Source organism: Hyperoodon ampullatus (assembly GCF_949752795.1).
Source record: "Hyperoodon ampullatus genome assembly, chromosome: X".
In the NCBI taxonomy this organism is placed as follows: domain Eukaryota; kingdom Metazoa; phylum Chordata; class Mammalia; order Artiodactyla; family Ziphiidae; genus Hyperoodon; species Hyperoodon ampullatus.
The window spans coordinates 13,061,584-13,087,396 of NC_136913.1; the positions used below are offsets into that span (position 1 = coordinate 13,061,584).

Sequence of the window (25,813 nt, forward strand, 5' to 3'; positions counted from 1 at the left end):
TTTTTCTTTCCAAGGTTTTATATCCAAATGCAAATGAACCTTAAGGCAATGCCCAAGATTGAAGCGATCAGATGTAAAGGATTAAATTATCCCAGAAATGTATAAACCAATGGGAAATACCATGGTTGTCAGGTCAGAGGATATTATGCAATGAATCCAGTGCAGCAAAGTGGTTTAAAGTTTAGGTTTTTGGAATCAGAATGATGAGACATTGAGTCTCAGCTTCTCTAATTACTGTGGCATGACTTTAAGCAAGTTTGGAACCAGAATGATGAGACATTGAGTCTCAGCTTCTCTAATTACTGTGGCATGACTTTAAGCAAGTCAACCTCTCTAACCCCCAGTTTCCTCATCTGAAAATATTTATTGGAGCAGTAAAACAATTCCTCTTTTGTGAGGATTAAACTAGGTAATTTTTTAAATGTGCTTAGTACAGTGTGTCAATATGTGGTGGCTTAAAAAATATTTTGAATTCTAGCAATATACTCACACTGTCATTTACTGGGAAGGTTAGAAACAGATATATGAGGGTAGGACGCAGCCTTCTAATTGGTTTCAAGCCAGGTGGGGAGGCCAGACAATCAGATAATGTACTGTACAAGACAAACTACATTTGGATTTTCAAATTCTTCCTGTTAAGATGACATTTCTCTCTTTCCTGTTTCTTTTCCCACATCATTCATTTTCTGTCTTGCATATAAAAATTCATGAAAGTTTTCCATCCTAAATTGGACCATCTAAAAGGACATATTTTCTTGTGAAGAGATGGAAAAAAAGCAAAGATACACAATTTCTCATGACGTGCCTCTACCTTGTCTAATTTATTTCTTATTAGCAGAAGAATATATTTGTTATAGAATAAAATTCTATGGCCAAGAAAGAGACTTTTTGTTTTTTGTTTTGCTTTGTTTTGTTTTGAGTAACCAAAACAGAAAAACAAAATCAAGCAGAGTAGGAAGTGACCATGGAGAAGAAGTCAATTTGGCAGATGCTGAATAACACAGGGATGAACTAAAAGATGGAATATTTCAAAGATGCAGGCTGAAAATGTTTTGGTAATATGGTGGTGCCTATGATTCCATGCCTGCAAACACTTCTTAAAAAGTAAACACATTTTTTTTTCATTAATAACAGAAAAGTTAGTTATGTTAAAAAGAAAAACAGCTCAATACATCTCTTTTACCCAAACTCCTTGCTCCTTCTTTTACCAAAAGTCCTTGCCTGGGGAGTACCTTAGCTGTTGAGCCCTTTTCCTTTCCTCACTTTGAGAACTCAACGTTGACTTGTAGAAGTAAAAACATGGCGCTCAAGTGTGGCCACAGCTGTGTTTTACTACCAGCCTTTGAGGGAGGCCTCAAGTCAAACTCCTCCTCATTCAGATCCTACCAGCTTGTTGGGTACTGAGCCAACTGGGGTGTAGCTTGCACCAGGTTGCTGAGCCTTTGTCAAGTGAAAAGAGACAAATTTCCACAGGGGAAAGCAGTGAGTGAATAGACAGTTCATGGCAGTATGAACCATTTCTTATCTCAGAAAGCATTATGGGGAAACCACATGAGGGCAATAAACATATTGCTCAGCCTAACTTGAAACTGGAAGTCATCAGGAAGTGATTTATCTGTTGTCAAAGGGCAAAGAGTCTGTGGCCATACCCCTTGAACACGCCTGATTATACCTGATCTCTGAAGCTAAGCAGAGTCAGGCCTGGTTAGTGCTTGGATGAGACACAAAGGGCAAGAGGAAAGAGAGTTAGTCCCTCCGTCTCTGGAGGAAAAAGTAGGCACTTTGTTCATAGCACATCTAGGATTAATAAATCTTTCTTTACAGTATATTTACTGAGGCAACAATCTGGACTTTAAGTGACACTGCTGTGTTTGGTTCTTAAAATGAGCTAATTTTCTTTGATTTTGTGTTTCTGTGCATCATTTTTCATTGGGGGGGGTCAAAGGATATAAAGAAGAAATTGGGTAAATTCAGAGGTATCAAGAGAATCAAACTAGATCCACTGATTTAAAGGGTATCACATGAAAGGAGGTGGATATTCCTGACCCATCCACAGTTCAAAACGCAGCTCCATTTGAACTCATAAACGTGGGCTAGTTCATCACCATGGGCGCCTACTGTTGACATCTACAATGTTGATGAGCCTAAGGTCAAAGAAAGCCACCCACCCAAAAGGCAATTTTGATAGCAACTATTGACAATGAATTCCGTTTAATAGTCTTCAGCTTATATTTTCCAAATCCAAAACTCTTCAGGGTAAGTTATCATTGCATAACTGTCATTATTGGAAATGCTAGTGGGAATGCTATCACTGTTAACCTCTCTGGGTAAAATTTTTTTTTTTTTTGCAATCTCACCATCATTTTAATTTTGTTTGCATCTCTAGTCATTTGCACAGATGTTGATGGAGCTGTATTTTTGCTTCAATGTCTATTGCAACATTCTTATTGCGTTCTGCAGGTCCTCCAGTAAACGTTACTTGCAATATTTTTATCAACAGTTTTGGATCAGTCACAGAAACCACCATGGTAAGTGCTACAACGCCACTGGCAAGAGAAAAACGTGACTTGATTATGCCATGAACACAACCTGTCAAATTTTCTATTTATTGTTCAACTTGCAGGGCCTCCTGTAAATGTTACCTGCAACATATTTATCAACAGCTTTGGGTCAATAGCAGAAACTACAATGGTGAGTGGGACTGAGCACTGAAGCCATCGTGTGAAGGAATGGGATATGTGATCAAAGAGTACTGTTGTATATTTGTAGGACATTTACTGAGTGCCAATTTCCAAGTTCATTCACCTCTAGAAAACAATTATTTATTTAAAATTCAATCATCTTTTATCCATCATGCCAGAGAAATTTTGGAAACACGTGATGTTCGGTTAGATTTAGGTAGAATTATCAGTATTAAGCATGGTTTATAGTTAAGGATATTTAAATATTTGCATCTCCAATGTTTCAGAAATACAAATTTCAAAGTTTGGGAGATATTTTTCATATAATAGGAAGTTTTAACATAATCAAGCCTCAAACATGCTACATTTAAGACAGGGGTTCCCAACCCCCCAGCCTCACACTGTTACCGGTCTGAGGCCTGTTAGGAACCGGGCCGCACAGCAGGAGGTGAGTGGCGGGCTAGCGAGCGAAGCTTCATCTGCCGCTCCCCATCGCCCGCATTACCACCTGAACCACCCAACCATCTCCCTCCCCCCCGCCCCGCCCCCGGTCCATGGAAAAATTGTCTTCTAGGAAACTGGTCCCTGGCACCAAAAAGGTTGGGGACCACTGATTTAAGATATACGCCAAGGAGCTGACCTTACAATGAACACACACACACACACACACACACACACACACAATTTGGTGGCAATAGAAAGTTGTTCCAAGTCCAAAGCAATTACATCACATGCATGGCTTTTCCAAAAAAAAAAAAACCCATAAACATAAAAAACTAATAAAAACCCATCACACTCTAATTACAGACATGTTTCACATACATGAAAAAGATCTCAGATACTGTAAAATCCACCAAGATTCCTTATCAATGTCAAGATGGTGTTGTTGCCTGTGACACAGCCTATTAGATCAGTAGGCTTACAGTGCTAGGCTACCGTGTGGAGATTACATTTTGGGTAAAACATTTGCTTGGCCCCCATACAATTTAAGTCCTAAGTCAATTGGCTGGTTCAAATTTTCAGTACTATGTAAAGTATACAGCCATATTATTGGATGAGATCGAAATAAACTATAGTTGAGCTTGACTATACTACTATGGTGGCCGATGTCCTAGAAACACTCAAGAAGTGAAATAATGAGCATAATGCCATTGAGAAGTAAAAAATAGTGTTCCCCTGTGTTTATGAATTCTCTCTTTTAGGCTACCAGGATTGTGTTTAACAAATTACTGTACATTTTGGTGTCCTTGATGTTAGAATAATTTACCTCTTATCACTCTTTTCCACTGGCAAGTCAGACATAATGCAACTCCACTACGCGTTTTAATATTGTTCTGACACAGCATTGTCCAGAAACGAGACTTTTGGGGCTTTGACAGTATGTAGTGCATTAAGGATTTTACCCGGGCTTCCCTGGTGGCACAGTGGTTGAGAGTCCGCCTGCCGATGCAGAGGACATGGGTTCGTGCCCCGGTCTGGGAAGATCCCACATGCCGCGGAGCGGCTGGGCCCGTGAGCCATGGTCACTGAGCCTGCGCGTCCGGAGCCTATGCTGCGCAACGGGAGAGGCCACAACAGTGAGAGGCCCACGTACCGCAAAAAAAAAAAAAAAAAAAAGAATTTTACCCAACCAGGATAGGGTTGACTCATAAGAAAAGCTGAACATGGAAAGAAGACTCCAACTCTGTACTTGGCATTCAGTTTCTGTCTCTCCCCTCCTGGTTTTATCCTGGTAACAGAGGGGCAAATCTTCCAGCCGCCCAAATCACTATCACCAGCTTTACACGATGGCATTCAATGACAATATTTGCACGACCTAACGCTGATTGCATTAATTAGACCCTTAAGTTGCTTTGATTAAATCTCCTCATTGCATTTTACCCTCAATCAAAAATGTAAATGTGCACCTTTTCGGTGTTCATTAATGCAAGAAAAAGCATTTAAGGAGATGAAAATGGAAACGATGGATATCCTAGTTTTCCTGTGCCTTTAAGAGCTACTGAAGGTGTTTAATAAATGGGCTGCTTAGGTGCTTCTTGGCCACTTATTAAGGTGTCCTTTGTCATGTTTCCTATGCGAAAATTTGGAAATCATTGTCCAAATGTAAATTATCAACGGCCTGTATATTCTGCTGTATGAGACGTACTGAATCGCATGATCAGAAGAATGATGTGTATTGTGCTTCTTTTATTTTATTTCTTGGCTTCTGATGTAATGACAAACTGAATTTGGCTTTTAAAAAATATCTTTTATTTTCTTCAATTATGGCTTTTGTGTGAAACTGAAAAAAAAAAGTTTTTTGAAACTCCACCATGCTTAAATCAAAGAATAAACCATGTCATGTAGGGTAGGGACTGGCAAACATTTTTCTCTAAAAAGCCAGACAGTAAATACTTAAGACTTTGAGGACCAGACAGTCTCTGTCACAACTACTTAATTCTGCCCTTTTGGCATAAAAGCAGCCATAAACAATAGTAAGCAAAGGGGTGTGGCTGTACTCAAAAAAAAACTACTTATAAACACAGGCTATGGTCAAATTTGGCCCACAGGCCATAGGTTGCCAACTCCGGGATCTAAGGCATCACTATTTAAAATGGACATTATTCAGGGGCTCATAGGAACATGAGAATTGCTCCACCTTGAAAAGGTCTTACTTTCCCAGACCCCTTAGGCCCTGCCTGGGGATCTACCTGATGTACCCACAGAGTGTCATCACAGCCTGAGCTTCCATTACCAAAACCCTGAGATTCTACCATCCACGAATATTCTCACAAAATGTGACTCCAAAAAGTGGTCAAAAAAGTTAAACAGAAACAGATTCTTCCTTGAACTGTCTTTAGTTGGAGTCAAGACATCAGGCCCTTAGGTTTTACACACAGTAATATATGTAGTCATTGAGGATGTTGATTAGTGCTATGGCGGGGGGATAATAGTTTTGCTTTCTCTATGTTCTCTGGAATGATTTTTTTCCAAGAATGTCTCAGAATTTTGAGTTTCCGAGCATGTTGATTTCCCTCTCTTCCCTCATGTCCCACTCTTATCCCACGACCCTTGATAGCATTATTGAAGAATTTAGTTTGGATGTTTGTTTCTAAATAAGAGGCAATAATTATCTGTTTTAAGAATGTGATATGACTTTCTTTTGGTTCTATCCAGTCTGCCCTCTTATGTTTGATGAAATCCCACTGTTGGTACTAACTGCCCACAAAGATTAGGCTCACTTACAGACACAGTATTGCCTCTTACTCCTTTGGTATGTTAGTGTTTAAAGACTGTGCTCACAGGACAATATATTTGTGTTATTCTAAGGAATATTTTTATGAATCATGATCATGCACATTGTTTCAAAATATGTACTTGTCCATTAAGAGTCACAGGGATCTGGTGATGTTCATTCCTAGCTGACCCTGTGTTAAAAGTATTCAGTGGAACAATTTTTTTTTCTTATGATTCCAAAAGACTCAGAAGACCAGTAAGGGATGTATGATGAGACAGGTTACCTTTCGGTTTTGGAACGTCAGTTTACCACTTCCTTTTCTTTCTTTCCCCTTTTCCTTTAGCTAGTGATGGCAAGTGAATTTACAGGATGAGGAGTGTATTTGCAACCGCCTCCTTCCTACTATAAAGGCATAGTTTGGGAATATCGATAATGTCAGTAAAGGTCAAGAGTATTTGCATGCCATCTGCATACAGCCGTCCCCAAGGTTGGGCCATCAGAAAATGGAGAAGAGATAGTCTCCTCAAAGCTTCCAAATGACTGCCTGGAAGGATGTGGGTGAATAGAGTGTGATTTGGACCTATGGGTGCTGGAACACTCCCCATGCTACAGCAGCAGACTCAGACCCTTTCCTCATTTAATATTGAGAGACTGCAATAGGGGGAAGGGGGTAGAAAGAGCTGAAAGTGTACAAAACGTGTCCACTTGGAGAGCATCTCCAGAATATGATTCCAGCTCCCCAAACTCTTCCCCAAATTCCACATGCTCTGCTGGTTACCGCTACAGGGTGAAGAGTTGTTTTATCTCCGATCTGAAATCACTTTCCTAAAGAACTGGATAAGGTGTAGACAGCCCCTTAGGAGAATGCAGGCTACGCTGTAACTGCTGGAATGACATTACAGGCTCCCTTTCATTCTATAGGTGCATAAGCAACTCATAAGGAGATGCTAACTTACCAGGCAGCTACATTCCTTATTTCTGAATTTTTAAGGGAGAACCAAGAATCTACCTAACATTTTGTTACTCTGAGATATAAGGTGTCCTTGGCCTCTAAATTAACAATGCAATGTTAAAACCGGGATTCATCATAAAGCAACTGCCCCCCCTCCCATAATTTCAAATTCAAAGCTAACTTCCCATATTCAAAGCTAGCACAGACTCAAGATGATGAAAACTTCACTGCAGTGTAGCTAGAAGTTAAAACTAAAGTGCCATATAGGTCTGTGGGAAATCCACAAAGCGTATCTTTGTCTATAATAACTTTATAACATAACTGGATTGAAAAATATATACCTATAAAAATAAAAAGAGAGCAGTAGTAAAGTTTAATAACAATATTTATGAGACACAGTGGCAATCTCTATGTATAAATGCTACACTAAATATAATAGTAACAAAATAATTCAATTTAAGGAAACAATCTTTGTGGCAATGGGCATAGAATTAGAAGGTACCAAGAAAAGTAAAACTTTAGAAATTCAAAATTTGATATGAAATAATAGTATGGAATATAGGTACTTGTATAACTGTGCTAAGAATATAATAAAGATTCTATAACTTACACATAGCTTTTGAAAAAATAAAAGATATGTGTATGTATTTACACACATACACATGTGCACACATACACATATATATATACACAATATATATAATATATATACATACACACATACTTTTTAATTTGAATGTTTCTATTACCTAATCTAGTACCTAGAGAGTCAATCGTAGGAAAACAAATTTTAATACAAGGAAATACGTCATTTATTTGAAGTAGAATCTGTCTCCGGAGAGAGAAGGCAGTATAAAAGAAAATTCAATCTACACTTAAGCATGTCTCTTAATGTTTTTACTTCTTTAATATTTCATTAAACCTAGAAGCAAAAATAAAGACAAAGAAAGGCTACAGAGCAATATAACTATCTCCTGTGGTTTGGAATATCTTGAGAGAATAAACCTATCTGTAAATAAACAGAGGTGATGCATAGATAAATCATGCGTCAAATTTGTACCCTACATTGAAAATGATAGTGAACTGAAAGAATTACAGAGGCACAGCCCCGGAAGATCTTTTCTTTGGCTATCTACTTCTCTATATCCTTGGGTGTCCTTTTCTATTCTTAAAGGTTTTAAGGGTTGCCATTTATTTTGGAATAATGTATAGCATCATGAACAAAATTATGGAAAATTTTAATTCCTATACATTATAAAGAACAAACACTCCCAAAATGTCTAATAAAAGTCTTGTTTCATATAACTCCTGTCATTGTGGAGTAAAATGTATTTTCTCCTCTAACTTTTCCACTTATTCTTGCTTACGAATAGGCTAATTAATTTATTTTAAATTAACTGTTAGAGGGCTTCTCTGGTGGCGCAGTGGTTGAGAGTCCGCCTGCCGATGCAGGGGACACGGGTTCGTGCCCCGGTCCGGGAAGATCCCACATGCCGCAGAGCGGCTGGGCCCGTGAGTCATGGCCGCTGAGCCTGTGCGTCCGGAGCCTGTGCTCCGCAACGGGAGAGGCCACAGCAGTGAGAGGCCCGAGTACAGCAAAAAAAATAATAATAATAATTAAATTAACTGTTAGATATTTAATGGTTCTATTGTGATAAGATAGATTCAGTGCTCTTTTTAAAGTTCTGATATTGGGAGAACCTATTTTATTATTTTAAATATATAAAATTCAAAATAGAGGGCTTCCCTGGTGGCACAGTGGTTGAGAGTCCGCCTGCCGATGCAGGGGACACGGGTTCGTGCCCCGGTCCGGGAAGATCCCACATGCCGCGGAGCGGCTAGGCCCATGAGCCATGGCCGCTGAGCCTGCGCGTCCGGAGCCTGTGCTCCGCAACGGGAGAGGCCACAACAGTGAGAGGCCCACATACCGCAAAAAAAAAAAAAAAAAAAAAAAAAAAATTCAAAATAGAAAAGCAGGAAACACTGGAGAAGAATACTTGTGGGAAAGACTTTTTAAAAAGATGCATCAATACATTAGCTGGGAAATTTTATATTGAGATTTTTTTTAAAAAGGTCAATGTTTTCATATTGCATGTCACTAATGTAATATTCTCTAGAGTCTCTCAAAATGCATCTTTAAATCATTCTCAGGTTCAAAGGAGGACTGCGACGATGTTGTCCTGGTGATTCTGCTGCCCAGTGCTCGCTATCTGGCGTCTCATGGCCTCTCCCATTCTATGTTTCCTTCCTGGGTGGGGGGCCTCAATGGCCTCCCAATGGCCTAAGAAATTTAACCCATTCACCTCTGTTATTTCCAGCTGTCATTACTTCTTAGAGTTTTCTACCTCCAGAATTGGCTAAGAGATGACATCCTCTTCTTTCCTACTGAAACAAGCTCATAGACCCCCACACACAAAATTTTATGAAGGATAATTGGTTCTCACCCTAAGGGAAGTAGAAGGGGTCGATGTCACACAGTGGAGACACTGCATTTTCTTCCTTCAGGAAACCTTAAGAAAATCTCACAGCTGATCTAGCCAGTGCCTATTTATATGCAAATTGGACTATTATATTTTCAATAGCCCCTGTTTTGATTTTCTACAAATCACACATTCCCACTCTTTACTCACACAAAACTCCAAAGGTTCCAGTCACTCCTGTTGCCAATGAAACACTGAACTGGTAATCTCTTTCCAGTTACTACCCTCTGGTCCCTTTGGACAATCCCCAAAATGCAAACTATGTGATGGGGAGAACTTTGAGGCTCTGCCATTCTCTTGGCTCACTCATGGAAGGATGGGGCAGCCAGTGAGCAAACAGAATGGGATAGAAGCCTGGCTGGCCTCACAACAGCACCCTCTTAGGTCTGGGAATTTGCTGTGCAAGCCTGGTATAATCCCAAATAAAAGTCAGCTGATAAAATTTTCCAAGTCAGAAAGTCCTTATGTTGTACAACAAAGAAACATACAGTTATTTCTTTTAAGATTTCAGCTTTTCCTAATAAGCTGGGTTCTGATGACTGATTTTCAGAAGTTAGTAACTACTTGATTATTAGCATTCTTTAAACCCACAGTGGGCACTCTAAGAACTGCCACTTCCAAAATACTCTATCAGCCTGAACATCAGGATGGCTGTATTTGGGGGGGAAAGTCATGGGAATTTGGAGAGTTTAGTAATAAGCAGAAGGAACTGGATTTGAGGCTCTCTTCCATACACCCTGATCTTTATAACTTACTTACAGATTTTCTTTCGGCTCTAAAGGGATTAACCAAAACCTACCAACCCGAGGTGGTCTCCATTGTACCTTATAAAGTAACCAACCATCTGAGTTTTGCCTAGGACTGAGTGGGTTCCCTGAAAGTTTCACTTTTACCTGAGGCTAAAATGGGAAAGTTCTCAGGCAAATCAAGGACATGTTGGTCACTGTTAGAGAAAAGTAAACAATGACTCAAAATCCAGGTGCCCAAACAAAGGTGTGGAGACAAAGCAAATGAAGGTGAAAAAGGTAAAGGAAAGAGAGTAAGATGGGATGAGTATATATCACCCTAAATGACCACAGTGGCAGATGTGGACCACTGTTAGCTCTGAACCATAGTCCTGCTTGACTAGGGAATACTGTTGAAGCCTTTATTGCGTCTGCTCTGTCAAGCGAAGCAACAGTTTCCATGAACCTAAAGACCTTTGAGTAGAAATCCTCTGAAGAGAAGTTACTGTCCCAAGCTGATTCATTAGCACAGAAGAAAATTCCCATGCCAAGTGGGAATGACAGGGTGTACCTGAGGCTCTCACAGGGAGGAACACCTTTATCAAAAGGTGCTCAGATTAGGAAAACATGAAAAAGATTTCTGTTTTGATGAAGCATCCAGTTGACTACTGTAGATACAACCCATTCAGAGAAATGATAAAATATTTTAAGAATTTCAAAAGTAAGTAGCTGTAAGGGAATTATCTTGTCAACATGAACCATCTTAATATTTATGTTGATGAATTTTAAAAATATTGCCCCACCATGCCAGAGTTTTATGATAAGATTTCTACTACCAAAATTACAGAGTGGGTTTTCTTCTGCCCAGAGCATCTGAGCAGATTGAAAATAGAGATCATGTCATTTCTGATTTGGAAAATGAATCGGTTTTATTTGACAATCTGCCATCACAGACTGACTCCTGTACTTATCATTACCTTTTCTACAGCAAAATCAGATTGAGTTAGTATTATTTCCTCCCAGAACGATTAAGTGAAACAAAAATTCAATCAGCTCAATTTGTTCCATTAGTGTTCTGGTTTGGTCAAGTCTTCTTTCCTTCTCGCCTCTGTTCCCACTCCTAATAGAATTGCGTGGTTTATTTTGACCAAGATATACACAGCTGGGTTTACTCAGATACCAACACTGCATGCATCGAATCAGGCGGAAGAGTGAGGGGAAAATATGCCAGAGTGGGCAAGAAGTAACGCTTACGCATGGCGTTTCTGTAGGACTACCGAGTGAATATTTTTCTGAGGCAACAGTGGAATGATTCACGGCTGGCTTATAGCGAGTACCCTGATGATTCTCTGGACTTGGACCCATCGATGCTGGACTCCATTTGGAAACCAGATTTGTTCTTTGCCAATGAGAAGGGGGCCAACTTCCATGATGTCACCACCGACAACAAGTTGCTTCGCATTTCAAAAAATGGCAAAGTGCTCTACAGTATCAGGTAAGCTTCCTTTGGCTGCCCCCTACTCCCTTCTCCATTTTTCTCCTGACCTAGAGCTGCATGATTCTGCAGGGCAAGATGTATATGAATATTATCCTTTGTGGTCTCTTGTTTATTATTTAAACTTAAAGTTGGTGAGAGTGCCAGTGGTTCCCATGGTCTCAAAAGTGTAATTCTCCATAACCAAAATATATTTGGTAGGATGGTGGGTAGGTGATGGTATCATATAAATATCTGCACAAATATGTTTTTATTTATTTGTTTATTTTATTTATTTATTTTTGGCTGCATTGGGTCTTCGGTGCTGTGCACGGGCTTTCTCTAGTTGCGGTGAGCGGGGGGTACTCTTCTTTGCGGTGTGCGGACTTCTCATTGTGGTGGCTTCTCTTGTTGCAAAGCACAGGCTCTAGGTGTGCAGGCTCAGTAGTTGTGGCTTGCGGGCTCTAGAGCGCAGGCTCAGTAGTTGTGGCTCACGGGTTTAGCTGCTCCATAGCATGTGGGATCTTCCCGGACCAGGGATCAAACCTGTGTCTCTTGCATTGGCAGGCAGATTCTCAATCATTGCGCCACCAGGGAAGCCCCACAAATGTTTTTGATTGGTTCAATAAAGGAAGTGCAGGCCCTTTAGTTCAATTACCACTGAGCATAACATACAAATTCTCATTTCAAATAATTATGCCATTCTATAGCATTTAAACACACACACACACACACACAAAGATTCAATGGCTCAGTATCGTCACTGACAGCATACTTTGAGCTCAGTGAATGGAAAACTGGTTCTAATCCCAGATCTACTTCTAACTAAACATGTGATCTTGATCTGTTAACATTTCTTGGGCTTGAGCTTGGGATAGAAAATTTCTCAGATGCATTTTTGCTTTTTTATTCAAATATGATCTTCTCCAGAATATTTATCACCCTACAATCAAAATAATCACTCCCTTTTTGGAACTCTAATAACAGCTTCTCTGTGAATCTGTAAGTCTCTGATTTCTTCCTACCCCATATTTTGGCTACTTCTGTACACACATATAGCACAAGAACATAGACTTTTGGAATCAGACAAACCTAGAAGTAAACTGAAGCTTTGCCACTTACTAAGTTACAGAAGCTATAACCTTCAGTTACCTTAATTGGAAAATGGGAAACACCATATTTATCTTAGAGTATTCTTGTGAGAATGAATTATATACAGCAGAGGTCACCAAATATTTTCTGTAAAGGGCAGATGGAAAGTATTTTAGCTTTGCCAGTCAGACTGTCTCAACTCTGTCAGAGCTACTCAACTCTGCCATTATAGCACAAAACAGCCATAAACAATACTCAAACAATTAGGTGTGGCCATGTTTCAATAAAACTTTATTTACAAAAACAGGTGGTGGACTAGATTTAGCTCTTTGGCCATAGTTTGCCAACCCCTGATATAGAGTAAATAAAAATACTTGCCACAGTTCATGACACAGAGTATGTTCTCAATAAATGAAATGATGGCTGTTTGCATTTTTAAGTTAACATTCTTTCTAAATAATAAGCTCTTTAAAGCCAAGATATTTGGATTTTGAATCTTTTGTAACCCCTCCCAAAGGGCCAAGACAGTGTATTGTATATGAGAGAAATCAAATACATTGAATAAATATTGACATTTTAAAGATCCTTTAGAGAATTCCCCCTTTCTCTCCAAAGACAGCTAGTGTCTTTGCAAATGATTTTCACAAGTTTGCAGACTCACCACCACCAAAACTGTATTTCACAACTCTATATACAATTTAGGTCTGTACTGTATATTCCATTCTTAACCTAGTAATTTCACAGCTTGCTGATGGCAGATAGCTGCAATGTCTTTTGGAAGGAAAGAGGCTGCTCATTTGTAAAAAGTGGCAAAGTCACCGCTTCCACAAAGAACCAGGGAAACTTCCCCCACTTTATTTTTAAGAAACTTTACATTCATTTTTATAAAAATTTTTAAGGAAACACAGAATATTCCACATGGTGATGCATTTGGTGTAAGATGCAGTATTGGGCACAACCTAAGTTGATGTGACCTGATGAAATGGGACATATATAGAGCATGGTGCTGGGAAGGAGAGTTATAAAAAGCAGCACAGGGTATCAGCTGCTCCAGCTAACCCTCTGGGCCTTGGGTGGCATTTGCTCTAGTAAATACCTGGCATCATGCACTGCCGAAATAAAACCAGGGGTTTTTTTTTTCCTTCTGTTCTATAAAGGCCCTTCCATTCTAGAACCATGAAGAATAGAATGTCCCCGAGACTCGATCCAGAGGCAATTCTTCTATCTCTGGTTCCCAGCAGGCTCTGAAATACCCCACAATTGTTTTGGGTTGGGTGGACTTTGTCCTGTGGCAGGCTGGTTTAGACTTTTCCTTCACTGTGGGTATTCTATGAAATCAGGGGAAAGACCCTTGGTGTAGGAGAACTGGGCACGCCATTTTAGGGAAACACAGCTCTTGGCAGATTTGAATTGCAGGAATCTAATTACTTGCCTGGAAGGGTTTTCAATGAGCCAGACACTGTGCTGGGCCTAGAGATCCAGAGGTGAGTAAAATGTGGTCTCTGTCCTGGAAGGGCTCCAGTCTAACAAGGCAGGCAGACATAAGATAAATTGAGTAGTAGGAATAAATAGGGAACAAGGAAAAGAAAAGTGGCTCTAACTTTGCAAAAGAATTCTGTGACTCAAATATTGTTAGAATTTGGGGGTCGGCACCCACACTCCTGTTTACTTGAGTCACTGGACTCAATTTAACTAGAGGGTAAGGAGGAATTAGTGCTAATATATGCCCAGCTGCAGGTCCAACTCAAGTTTAAAGTACAGCTTCTGGTGTCTTAAAGGTGCTGGAAAGTCCTTGCTGACATTCCATTAGGAAGGACTTTCCCTCAACTCTAAGGTTCACAATGCAAATATCCCCAGGAGAGGGAATACGCTATCCTCAATTCATACTAAGCCATAAAGAGCTGATACGAAATTTTCTTTCTGATAGTAGGTTTAATGTCTGTGAAGAATAGTGAGAAAGAGCATGCTGGATGCCTGAGAGGAAAAATCAGATAGGATGAAGAGAGTTAAGAAAGATAGAAAGAAGGCATACAACAGAAGTACCAAAGATAAACTCATGAATTGCCTCCACCTGACATATTTTAATAATTACTTCAACACTGGTCCACATTAAAAAAATAATGTTCTATGGTTATGTTTTGTATTTGAATTTTCCTAAAACCTAAAGCAAATGGATGGTAGCATTTCAGCCAGGAAAAATTCTATGCCTTCTTAGCTTTGTAGGAGCAGAGGTAGAATTAACTCTGCATGGAAACCGAAGCCCAAGGCTTTGATGGCCAAACAAAACACAAAGAGAACTATGCAGCCCACTGACTTCATAACAAGCAAGATCACACTTCCCAAGAGGTAATATATGTTTGCCAGAAGACAAAGATTTAAAAAAGGGAGTGACAATAGACGAGAAATCCATACATGTCCTGCAGATTCAAACACCTGAGGCACCTGAGTAAAATTTAAACAAATCTTTTAAATAGGAACCAAAGGTCTTAGCTCAGTGTTAGAAAATTTCTATCCAGTGATGCAGGACATAGTCTCTGATGATGAAAGTGTCAAATCTATTTCTGTGCACTTATCCTCTGATTACTTTTTAATTATTCACTTCCCTCATATGTTTGATCTTACTCTGTTTTCAAGTTTTTTGTTGACCCACCCCATTAAGTATCGACCATTCTTGACCAAAGTGTAAACAAGGACACACATCTTGCTTTGTATACCCTCTTCAGAGACAGTCAAATTCCAAATTCATATTACTTTAAAAGGCCTGAATCCACAGTGCACTAACGAGGTGAGCCTTGAGTATAATACATATTAGTGCTCAAACAATATTTACTGAATCGAGTATAATGAATTGTAGTAGAAGTCAGGGCATCATGACCTATGGTGTGCAACATGAAAGAGAAAAGGAGAGGGTGAGCATTTTTAAAGAGGAGCAGCTGGTCTCATGTGTCCACAATGTGTTTGCTAATATTTTTTTTCTTCCCTTACTTCCCACTGCTTCTGAGACTTTTCTGCCGAAACTCTGACTTTTATAGAAGCATAGGATTTTTTTTTTAAATTGAAGGTATTACAGGGCAAAATATCCTTGTTTTACTGATGAGGAAGTGACTTCTTTAAAAAGTTAAATGAGCTAAAATAATGGAGCCCATAAATAGGAAAGCTAGGACAAGAATCAAAGCTCTTGACTTCTATTTCAGAGCTATCATCTCCTACCCCACATTAATTCTTTATTTACTCCAACTCAAATCCAAAGACACAAATAAATACAATACCAAACACATGTCATTTTCGAACCAACCTTTTGGGGACTCAATTTTCAAAGGACTAGTGGAGGAAGAAGGTAAGATTTAAGATGAGAATATAAAGTATCTTAAAATTTCGCAAATGTCTAAAAAGACTGTTTAAATTCAAGATGCCACAATTGACCTTCAAATAGGAAGCTCATTTGATAGTTTTATACAGCATGTATAGCTTATATAGCATATCTACTTTCTGAAAACTTTTACTATCCCAGGGATCAAAGGGCTGAAAAGACCCATTAAAGTTATTAAGTCAACTCCTTACCTTCAGACAACCTGTTGAGAACTTATTCTATTTTTTTTTTTTTTTTTTTTTTTTTTTTTTTTTGTGGTATGCGGGCCTCTCACTGTTGTGGCCTCTCCTGTTGCGGAGCACAGGCTCCGGATGCGCAGGCTCAGCAGCCATGGCTCACGGGCCCAGCCGCTCCGCGGCATATGGGATCCTCCCAGACCGGGGCACGAACCCGTATCCCCTGCATCGGCAGGCGGACTCTCAACCACTGCGCCACCAGGGAGGCCCCTTATTCTATTTTTAAAGACCTTCAGAGAAGGAGATTTTATATTCTCTGCTTGGATCTTATAATAAGTTACTCTAACATTGTGCAGAAATTCCTCCTTATATAACTTAAGTTATATTTGCTACAACTTAAATCAGTCGCTTTTTCCCACATTTGTTAACACGATAAACAAATGGCTACCATTTTTAGAAGGATGGAGGGATTACCTCACTGTTTTTGTTTCATTTTCGAAAATGAAATACATTTTCATCCCACCAGAGTTAGTGGACATATGTTTAGTCACCAAAACTACGTTGCTGGTTTAATTTTACAGTGTGTAAAATCAGCACCAAGATGTTCTTCATCTTGCAGTTTTCAGTTCACTGTATGGTTCAGGGCGCCTACTCTGAACCGTATGATGTTGAATGTTATCCTGGTTCCTTCTGATACTATAGTAGACTGGGGTTTTAGAGTCAAACACCCTTGGGCTAGGGTCTCTGGCCTCAGAACTAGCTGTGTGACCTAGGGAAAATCTGTCCTCTCCCTGAACCTCTATTTCCTCAGCTTTCAAAAAGAGATGATTTGGTTAAGAGCTTTAGTAGAATACACTATATGCTATATGCATAGACAGTCAAAAGTGGCATTGCCCTGTACTCTAGGGCCCTTGGTATTTTCTTGTAACTTCATGATTGTGCTTTCTGTTCCACTCTTTAAGACAAAGAGTAAACTGACCAGGATAGATCCCTACGATCTCCAGACATTACTGTTTGCCTTCAGTGTCTTTTATTTTACTGACCAGGTACCTAGGGGCCCTATGCTACCTGCCAACTGCATAGAGTTCTCCAAACAATAAATAGTTATGGGATTGATCCTCCACAACAGCACCCCTCATCACCAAGACATCTGTGTCCCTCATCATCAAACTTTATCTGACCTGAAACTTATTCCTTTATGGTGTTAGAGGTGATTTACTTGTTAATTCCTTTTGATTCAGTTCATAATTGCAGGTGTTGATGATTCAGTGTTCCACCATCCCAGTAGTATCTGAGTTGTCATAGAGAGCTCTTGGGGATTGACATGCCTTCCACCTCTGATGATAGATTACAGGCACCACCGAGAGTAGGTGGGGTGTAGATTTCTAGACAGACATCCAACAGAGCTCCCTAAATAATCCTGTCTAATGACCAACTATCCACACACATAAAAGGCCAACTTTTCTAACATAGCCTCCCACCCTTGACCCATCCTACAGCCTGATGCAAGAACTTCAAAGATTCTAACTTTAACTATAGAATGATTTTTATGGCATAGGAAAAAAGAACATTCTTTATTTGTATGTCAGAGCTGAAAATAGAATGCACAGTGAACTAAGACCTGCCTAAATGTTACCAATGGTGATACTTTGATTATCTTACTCTCAATTGTGATGAGACACGTAAGCCCCTATTTTCTATTAGAAGGCAGCTATGCAAAGCTGTGATTTCTTCTCTCTGTGCATATCTGGACCATGTTTATCTTTATATCCTATAATCCAGGCAAAATTACATTCTCATTTTCCAAATCTGTGTCCAAATCCTCATTAGTTTTGGGACTTGACTTAATGCAGTAATTAATGACTGTAACATAAGCGCCCACATCAGAATTAAGCAATGAGGCTTCAGAGAAGTGCTGGAAAATGCCATGGAAACCACGATTCCCTTCTTCCTAGGGCAAGCAAGGTTGGGAGGGTGGGAGGTGCTGGCATGCATATACGTCAGTGGCTTCAGCAGGAGCTGAGCTAAGTGGTGCGGAGGGGGGGCTCTTTTGGACAGTGGTCCTCAAAAAAGATGTGCCTGAGGGTAGAAGCATTAAAAGTCTGGAAAGTGTGTTCTGTACATGACAGACTCTCTTAAAGCGCTGGAAAGCTCTGCTGAGCTCCTGACTGGGTTCAGAAATACACATACACTCAAGGGCATAATACTGGTTCAAACACAACAGAGTAAGGATTTTACCCTTGTTTGAAGGAAAAAAAGGGGGTTATGCAATGAAATACATGGCAGGCGGCATGACCACTTTTCCTTGACTGTTTGCCTGATTGGACTAGCAATAGCAACCAGTAGGTTTTTCTCCATTTGGAGGTAACTTTCCACTGCATTAACATTCATTAGAGTTTGCTCTGAAGGTGATGGTGCAAAGAACAGAATACCAAGAAGGTAGCTTAGGGCATCAGGAGCGCCACACCTCCTTCCATCATTTACTGTACCCTCTAGGCTCAAAGACCAGCCTCTCTAACGTCATCAGTTTATCATTCTGAGTCTCGGTTTCCTTGCTATAAAATGAGATTGAACCAGGAGATGAGATGAAGTCTGAGGCTCCTTCTAGCTCCGTCATAAGTCTATAATAAGTCTCAAAATGATCTCCTCTTTCCCAAACCGCAAAATTCCTTCTGGATGGGGAAATACAAGTGGGTCCTTCATGTCCCTTAGGGTTTGGGAGTCAGCAAGAGGGGATTCTGAATTGTAAGGTGCCTATCTCAAACCACTTTTGGACCTTTGAACCTTTTCCTCCCAAACTGAATATCTGAGGAGAGGAACTGATTTTGGAGCGGGGTAGGGAAGGTTGGACTACCTGCTGTTTAAGAGGCAGCCTTATACTCAACATATAGTTTACACCGTGACAAATACTTAATACTGAGCTCCCTATTGAGAAATTTCCCAATCGCAAATTAGATCATTTGTACCCTCTGATTCAACCAGCAGGAGTATCCATGAGATATTATTTTAGAATGTGTTCATGAATTATGGGTTTATATACTTTCAGACAATTATACAAAGATGGTTGGCTAGGATAATTATTAACTGGATATGTAAGACTAAAGGAAATCACCTGGTAGATTTGAGCCAACAGAGTTCGAGGGCTAGTATGCCATTATTAATCACCTGAATTTTCCTGTGGCGGGAAGCCAAGGGAAATTCAGAGGCCCTGGTGAGCCTGCTCAACTTATGTTGACGTGGGCTTCTGCCTGGTCCACAGTGCTGCTTTTCAAAGGCTCCCTGGATGGCATTAATCCCAAAATAAACACAAATAATATCACCATGGCTCTTATGAAACGCATGAATTACTTTAGTGCATTCTCATAGCACATAATTCAAAGGAAAGACACTCCATTTTAAAATGGGAAAAAATCGTCTATCCTCAAAGCTCAACAGTCTTTCCAATAAGTCTATCCTTGCTTGTGGCATTTAAAATTACAAACCAACATCTGATACAACATTTATCATTGGACAGTCATTGAAAGACATTTAAGGACATATATAATTATGTGAAGCTCTACAACGTGACACACACTCAGAGCAAGGCTGTCCCATATGGGATTGATCATCCCTTTCCAAGGACAACAGAACAAATGTTTTATGTGATGTTTCGTTTTAGTGGGGATATTTTGCTAAATCTGAGCAGTTAGATGAAAGATAGAAAGCAACAAGTGAGCTAAGGGATTAAAGACAGCACTCTGGGGGTGGGGCAGATGTCAGTTCTGAAGTTCAGGAGGACCTGGGTTCAAATCCAATCTTACTAAGTGACCATGAGAAGTCACTTAATTTTTCTTCGATCTGCAGTTTTTCTCAGTCCCCGATTCATACTAAATGTTCAGTGAATGTCACAATCACCCTGGGTTGGCTGTAGAATAAGGGGAGGGGAGTGGCGAGACAGTTCTCCCCATTCTTCCTAACCCATACACACGGACATTTCCTTACTCAGTACCTGTTACACTCAGGCTCCACTCACCTTCCATGAGTCCCAAGCAGATGACTACTCTCTGTGCCTTGGGTTTCCTTCCTTTGGGAGGTATATCGCTCCTAGCAGAAGTGACAGTTGCATCTTTTTTTCAGCTAATGGCTTGGGCCCCCTCTTTAGCTGCTTGTTAAGAGTCAACTAAGGAATTGTGCTTGGTTTCAAAGTGTTATCTAATCAAGAATGGACCATCCTACCATCTGACCAAGACTCCGTTCTCACTCCAAGCTTTGCCACCAGAAACAGTGGCCAGCAACTCTCCGCCAGTTACCACAGCAGAGGTCTTAGTGCAGCAAAATACCAGCAAAGTAACACAATTTTGCTCTCAGCTGTCAGCAGATGAAAAGTTACTTTGGTTTTCTTAAAACCATATCTGCATTTCACAAGCACTTGTTCTTTTTCTCTTTCACCAAAAGTAAAATAATCCCAAATAAAACACCGCCAGTTACCACAGCAGAGGTCTTAGTGCAGCAAAATACCAGCAAAGTAACACAATTTTGCTCTCAGCTGTCAGCAGATGAAAAGTTACTTTGGTTTTCTTAAAACCATATCTGCATTTCACAAGCACTTGTTCTTTTTCTCTTTCACCAAAAGTAAAATAATCCCAAATAAAACACTGCTATACAGTGCTATTCCCTCTTTTTTCACCTCAGTGTCACCATTAAATAGCTGTGAACTGAGTCAACAGAGTGACTGTGGACAAGTCAGTTGTCATTCTTTTAATGTGCAGGCTAATAACATTTTATCTTCATGAATATTTGGTTGCATAAATAAACACTAGCTGTGAAATGACTGAAATTTAAAATGTAACTGAACTGTGGGCAGAATTAGTCATATGAATCTTTGATAATTTGAGCTCTTCTTCCTGATGGTCTTCCATTTAGCCCTCTCCCATTCCCCACCTTCAAAACATTTTCATTCAGGAAATATCAAAACATTTGGAAAAGTTTTAGCTGCAGATTTATCAGTCGCTCTCCAAGTTGAATCCAATCCATATGTGGACTTAATTAACATGGGCCCACCATATGTGTGCACATTTTCTGAAGGGACCAGGCACAGATGGGAGCAGATACTGTATTTCTGTCCTTCCCAGCTAGTACTGCTCAATGCATATGGGTATTTTCTGTGATGCCGTTATAATGTTTGGTAAACATGGACCTTCCTAGTCAGCCACTGGCATTTTAGTCAGGGGAGAGGAGTAGAACAGCTGATGAACCAGCAGCGTTGCCATTCATCTCCTGAAGATCCCAAGGTCAACATGGAAAAACAGGTTTTATATTTATTTGGAATTAACTAAGGGGATAGAGTCTATCTGCACAGCTAACGACCAACCTGGGGTTTAGTTTCAGCCCTAGACAATATTGAAAAAATGATTTCTCTCTGGTGTCCTAGCCACAGAGTTCTGAGCCCTGTTATCCACCTAGGTTCACCCTTCCGTTTGATACTCTCGGTATCAAAGTCTGCTCTCAGGGATAGCGGTGGGGAACCTGAGAATCTATCAACTCATAGGCACAAAGGAGGAAATGAGTAACTCGTACTTGAAACACTACACTCTCCCTAGATTTGCATCTTAATAGTCATGGAAGCCTTTAGCTAAATGTCTATTAGCTCATTATACTTGGCAGCCATGAATTTTCAACCTTTACTTATATAAAAAAAAGCACAGCCACATTTCATGCCTTGCATGCCTAGCCAAACTTGGACCAATTACTTTTGTTCTCTGTGGACGAAGATCCTTTCGCGGGTACCTTGAGTTTTGATTCAGGATCATCAAATGATTATTGCAAGTCATACTTCCCTGACAGACCCAAAGGGCCCTCTCAGGATCTAGGTCTGGAAGGGTAGGTTATCTGCTCTACCCGATCAGTGTGAGCGCTTATCTAGGCCCCAAGGGAGTAATGAAAAGCCTTTTACTTGATTTAGTTCAGCTATGTCTGATTTACATAATCTGGAAGGATTCTTTAAATGAGAATTTGAAAACAACTTTAAAAAGTTGAATAATAAATGCAGAACTATTGGGATAGACTCCATTAAAAGAATATATGTATGTACACACACACATATATACACATATATATTAATATCTTATTAATGTTAAACTATGATCTCCTTCAAGAGAGAAACTCTTATTTCAAGTGTCTGATAAGCATGACGCTCAATAAATGCTTGCCAAAAATTGCTAAATGGATGTAGTAGATTACAGCCCAGGTGGAGTTCTGTTTAACACGAATCCCTCCTCACCAAAGACCTGGAGCTGGTCTTCCTCCACGCTCTGACCTCCTCCTTGCTCAGTACCAGGAGCTTTTGTAAATTTTTAGTTGGGGTTCATCCAGTGAATGTTGCAGCCACCACCCCAATTTCCTTTGAAATTTCTCGGTGGCTGATTTTTCTAGTCAGAGACCAGAGACAGCGCCCTGAGTTCCACTGTCCACCTTTGCACACTCGTGTGTGTTAATAAGCATCTGGGGGGCTTCCCTGGTGGCGCAGTGGTTGAGAGTCCGCCTGCCAATGCAGGGGACACGGGTTCGTGCCCTGGTCCGGGAAGATCCCACATGCCGCGGAGCGGCTGGGCTCCGCGGCTGGGCCCGTGAGCCATGGCTGCCGGGTCTGCATGTCCGGAGCCTGTGCTCCGCAACGGAAGAGGCCACAACAGTGAGAGGCCTGCGTACCGCAAAAAAAAAAAAAAGCATCTGGTCTGGGTTCCTCTCTGCTGTACCTTCCACCCCTCTTAGCAGCTTTCCCAATTTTCTAGCCACACCCACCATATTCTTGGTTGCCAATGAACTGACCTTGTTTGTACTGCCTTGACCTTACCAGCGTGCCTCTCCATGGGGACTGAGGCTCGTGATTAACCCCCCTTGTCTCACTACCCCCGGTCCAATCACTTAGAAGCCTACTTGGGCCTCATTGTCCGGACCCGGTTTCAAGTAGAAAGTCATATTTTCCAAAGAGAGTGCTAGAGCTACTGAAAAATCACAGACCCTTTTCTCAATCCCTTGCTATTTCCCTTTCAAATTTTTCTCCTTTTAGTCCATCACAGGGACAGTAAATCAAAGTCCTCCCTTGGGACATGCTGAAGTAGAGCTTCTTAAAATGTGCTCCACAAGACCAGCATCAGTTTACCTAAGCTGCTTCTCCGGAGGGCCTGAGAACCTGCATTCCTACCAAGCCCTTCGGATGACACGCCCACCAGAATTTGAAACCCATGGTGCTAAAGGAGATCTTGATCAGACAACCAGCCTGGTGGGGTCTTTTAATCCAATGACTCCTCTAACTCTTCCCTCCCTCTCCCCATATGTGTGAGTTGTATAAATGATGCACATTTGGGACTCTCCTGGTGGTCCAGTGCTTAAGACATTGCCTTCTAATGTAGGGGGTGCAGGTTCGAGCCCTGGTTGGGGAGCTAAGATCCCACACGCCTCGTGGCCAAAAAACCAAAACATAGAACAGAAGCAATATTGTAACAAATTCAATAAAGATTTTAAAAAATGGTCCATGTCAAAAAAATCTTAAAAAAAAATAAGTGATGCACATTTAACTTGACTTCTAACTTGCCCCACGCTAATTTCACTTAAGGTCTAGGTACGTTAGGAGGACACTCTTGTTCAATACATGATGCATCCTGTCAAATCTCTCTGACATTAGAATGTCACATGGTTTAGAGATTTCCAGGTACACCTGAGAGGAAAGGGTCAACAGACCTACACTGTACAGTAAGGCTGTCCTTATGTTCTTGGAGAAAGACTGGATAGCATTCTACGATGTTGGATGACAAAGCCCTATGGGAGCAACAAATATCTCACCTATATACCCAGACTGCCAGAAAGTTCCAATTTTAAGAAGCATTATTATTTGGACTTAAGGCTTTCATCATATTCAAGAGTGCAAATTCACCTATAAGAGGAAATCTTCATGCTGGTCACTGTCACTTACAGTTTAGAATCATAGAAATTTTGAGCAGGATGGGGTCGTGGGTGAGGAATGAGGCCCAGAGATTTAGTTAAGGTCAAATTGCTCTTTCTCTGTAAGCCTGGTCCACCACCCAGGTACCTGGATCCCCAGTCAATGGTGCTTCTCCTCTGTGAGGTGGCCAGGAGAGGCTGAAGTTTTTTTTTTTTTTTTTTTTTTTTTTTTTTGCGGTACGCGGGCCTCTCACCGCTGTGGCCTCTCCCGCTGCGGAGCGCAGGCTCAGCGGCCATGGCTCACGGGCCCAGCCGCTCCGCGGCATGTGGGATCTTCCCAGACCGGGGTACGAACCCGTGTCCCCTGCATCGGCAGGCGGACTCTCAAACACTGCGCCACCAGGGAAGCCCGAGGCTGAAGTTTTTAAAAGGAAAAGTCATGGGAAGCCTGGATGCCTGCAGAAAAAATGAAAGGTCTACAACCTATTCTGCTAGCTTCACAGACAAAAGAGGATGATAACAGATTCTTTTTCTAAGGAGGAAACGTGATAGAGTGGAAAATAATAAATAAACTTTGACATCAATTAAAGTTGGGTTCAAATCTAACTTTCGTTGCTTACTGGTTTTGTGACTTTGGGAAAACAGCTTAACCTCTCTGAGCTCCGATGTGCTTATCTCAAAGACAGAGAATGCTGTGTGCCTCGTGAGATGGCACTCCATGACTGCAAAATAATGAGAGCACCTGACCTACAGCAGGTGCTCAGAGAATGATTATCAATACTATCGACATCACTTGAATTTTTACCTTTCCTTATTAAGTATTTTAATCCTAAAAGAACACCATAGGTTCTATCCCCTCTGATATTTCTGTGAACTGCTAGGGTTTGCAGTGTGCTACACAGAGTGTGCTAAGCATGGTCTCTGACAGAGGAACAGCAGCAATATACCTGAGACTCTTGTTTTTCCTGAAACACAGAAGCATCCCCTTACCCTTCCTTTCCAAACAAGACAGACTACTAAAACCATCAGAATTCACTCTCTCAAAAGAGGATGTTGGCAATCTTTGCTTTAAGCAGGAAAATCCCTAATGACAATTTGTAACTCCACCTGAAAATTCATTTTCTCTTCAAGTGGCTTTTTTTCCCTCAAGAATCTTTTGCTGGGAATGGACTTCCACTTCTAATACTGAGTGCCTTATGAACGAGTAGTTGCTTTGTGAGTCAAGGAATCTCCTGTCCTCCATGACGTTATAAAGTTACGTGATTAGTTCTCATGCTTCTAGCAATAGGAGAACAGTCCTGGCCGTGGACCCAGCTACCTGAGCAAGGCTCGAGGACAGGTGGACAGGGCTTCCGGGCTTTCTTTCAGCTTGATTTGCCTTATTTCTAGTTCCCACTAGAAATGCTAGCAACTTACAGAAAGGGCCAGGCCAACTTTCTGGCTTCTTTTGCCAGTCTGGGAATTTGGCAACATCCCGTGGGCTCAGATGACCCTTCTTCTCTTCTAAATCCTCTGTCCTTTCCCATTTCTGCTGAATAAAAGCCTTAAGTTCTCCCACAGAGCTTGAGGATGAAGAGTCATTCATTTGCTCAACAAATATTTATCGAATACCTAATCTGTTCAAGACATTATTTTAGATGGTGAAAAAGAGAGAGTTGTAGCCTTTGTGCTTCTTGCATAAGGGAAGAACCTTGTGTAGGAGAGAAATAAGTAAATTAAAAAATAT

At 40.7% G+C, this 25,813-nt stretch overlaps 1 protein-coding gene across 2 annotated transcripts in view; it reads left to right on the top strand.

The window, feature by feature from the left end:
* The window catches only part of GLRA2 (glycine receptor alpha 2), a gene marked incomplete at both ends in the record, with an annotated part of 187,293 nt that overhangs the window by 41,146 nt on the left and 120,334 nt on the right, over positions 1-25,813 (top strand). The window contains 2 exons of one of the 2 annotated variants that reach the window (XM_079727445.1): positions 2,624-2,691; positions 11,327-11,550. In XM_079727445.1, the coding sequence (XP_079583571.1) occupies positions 2,624-2,691; positions 11,327-11,550 (292 nt within the window). Of the gene's footprint in view, positions 1-2,460; positions 2,529-2,623; positions 2,692-11,326; positions 11,551-25,813 lie in introns of both variants that reach the window. The other variant, XM_079727444.1, reaches the window with a different exon arrangement.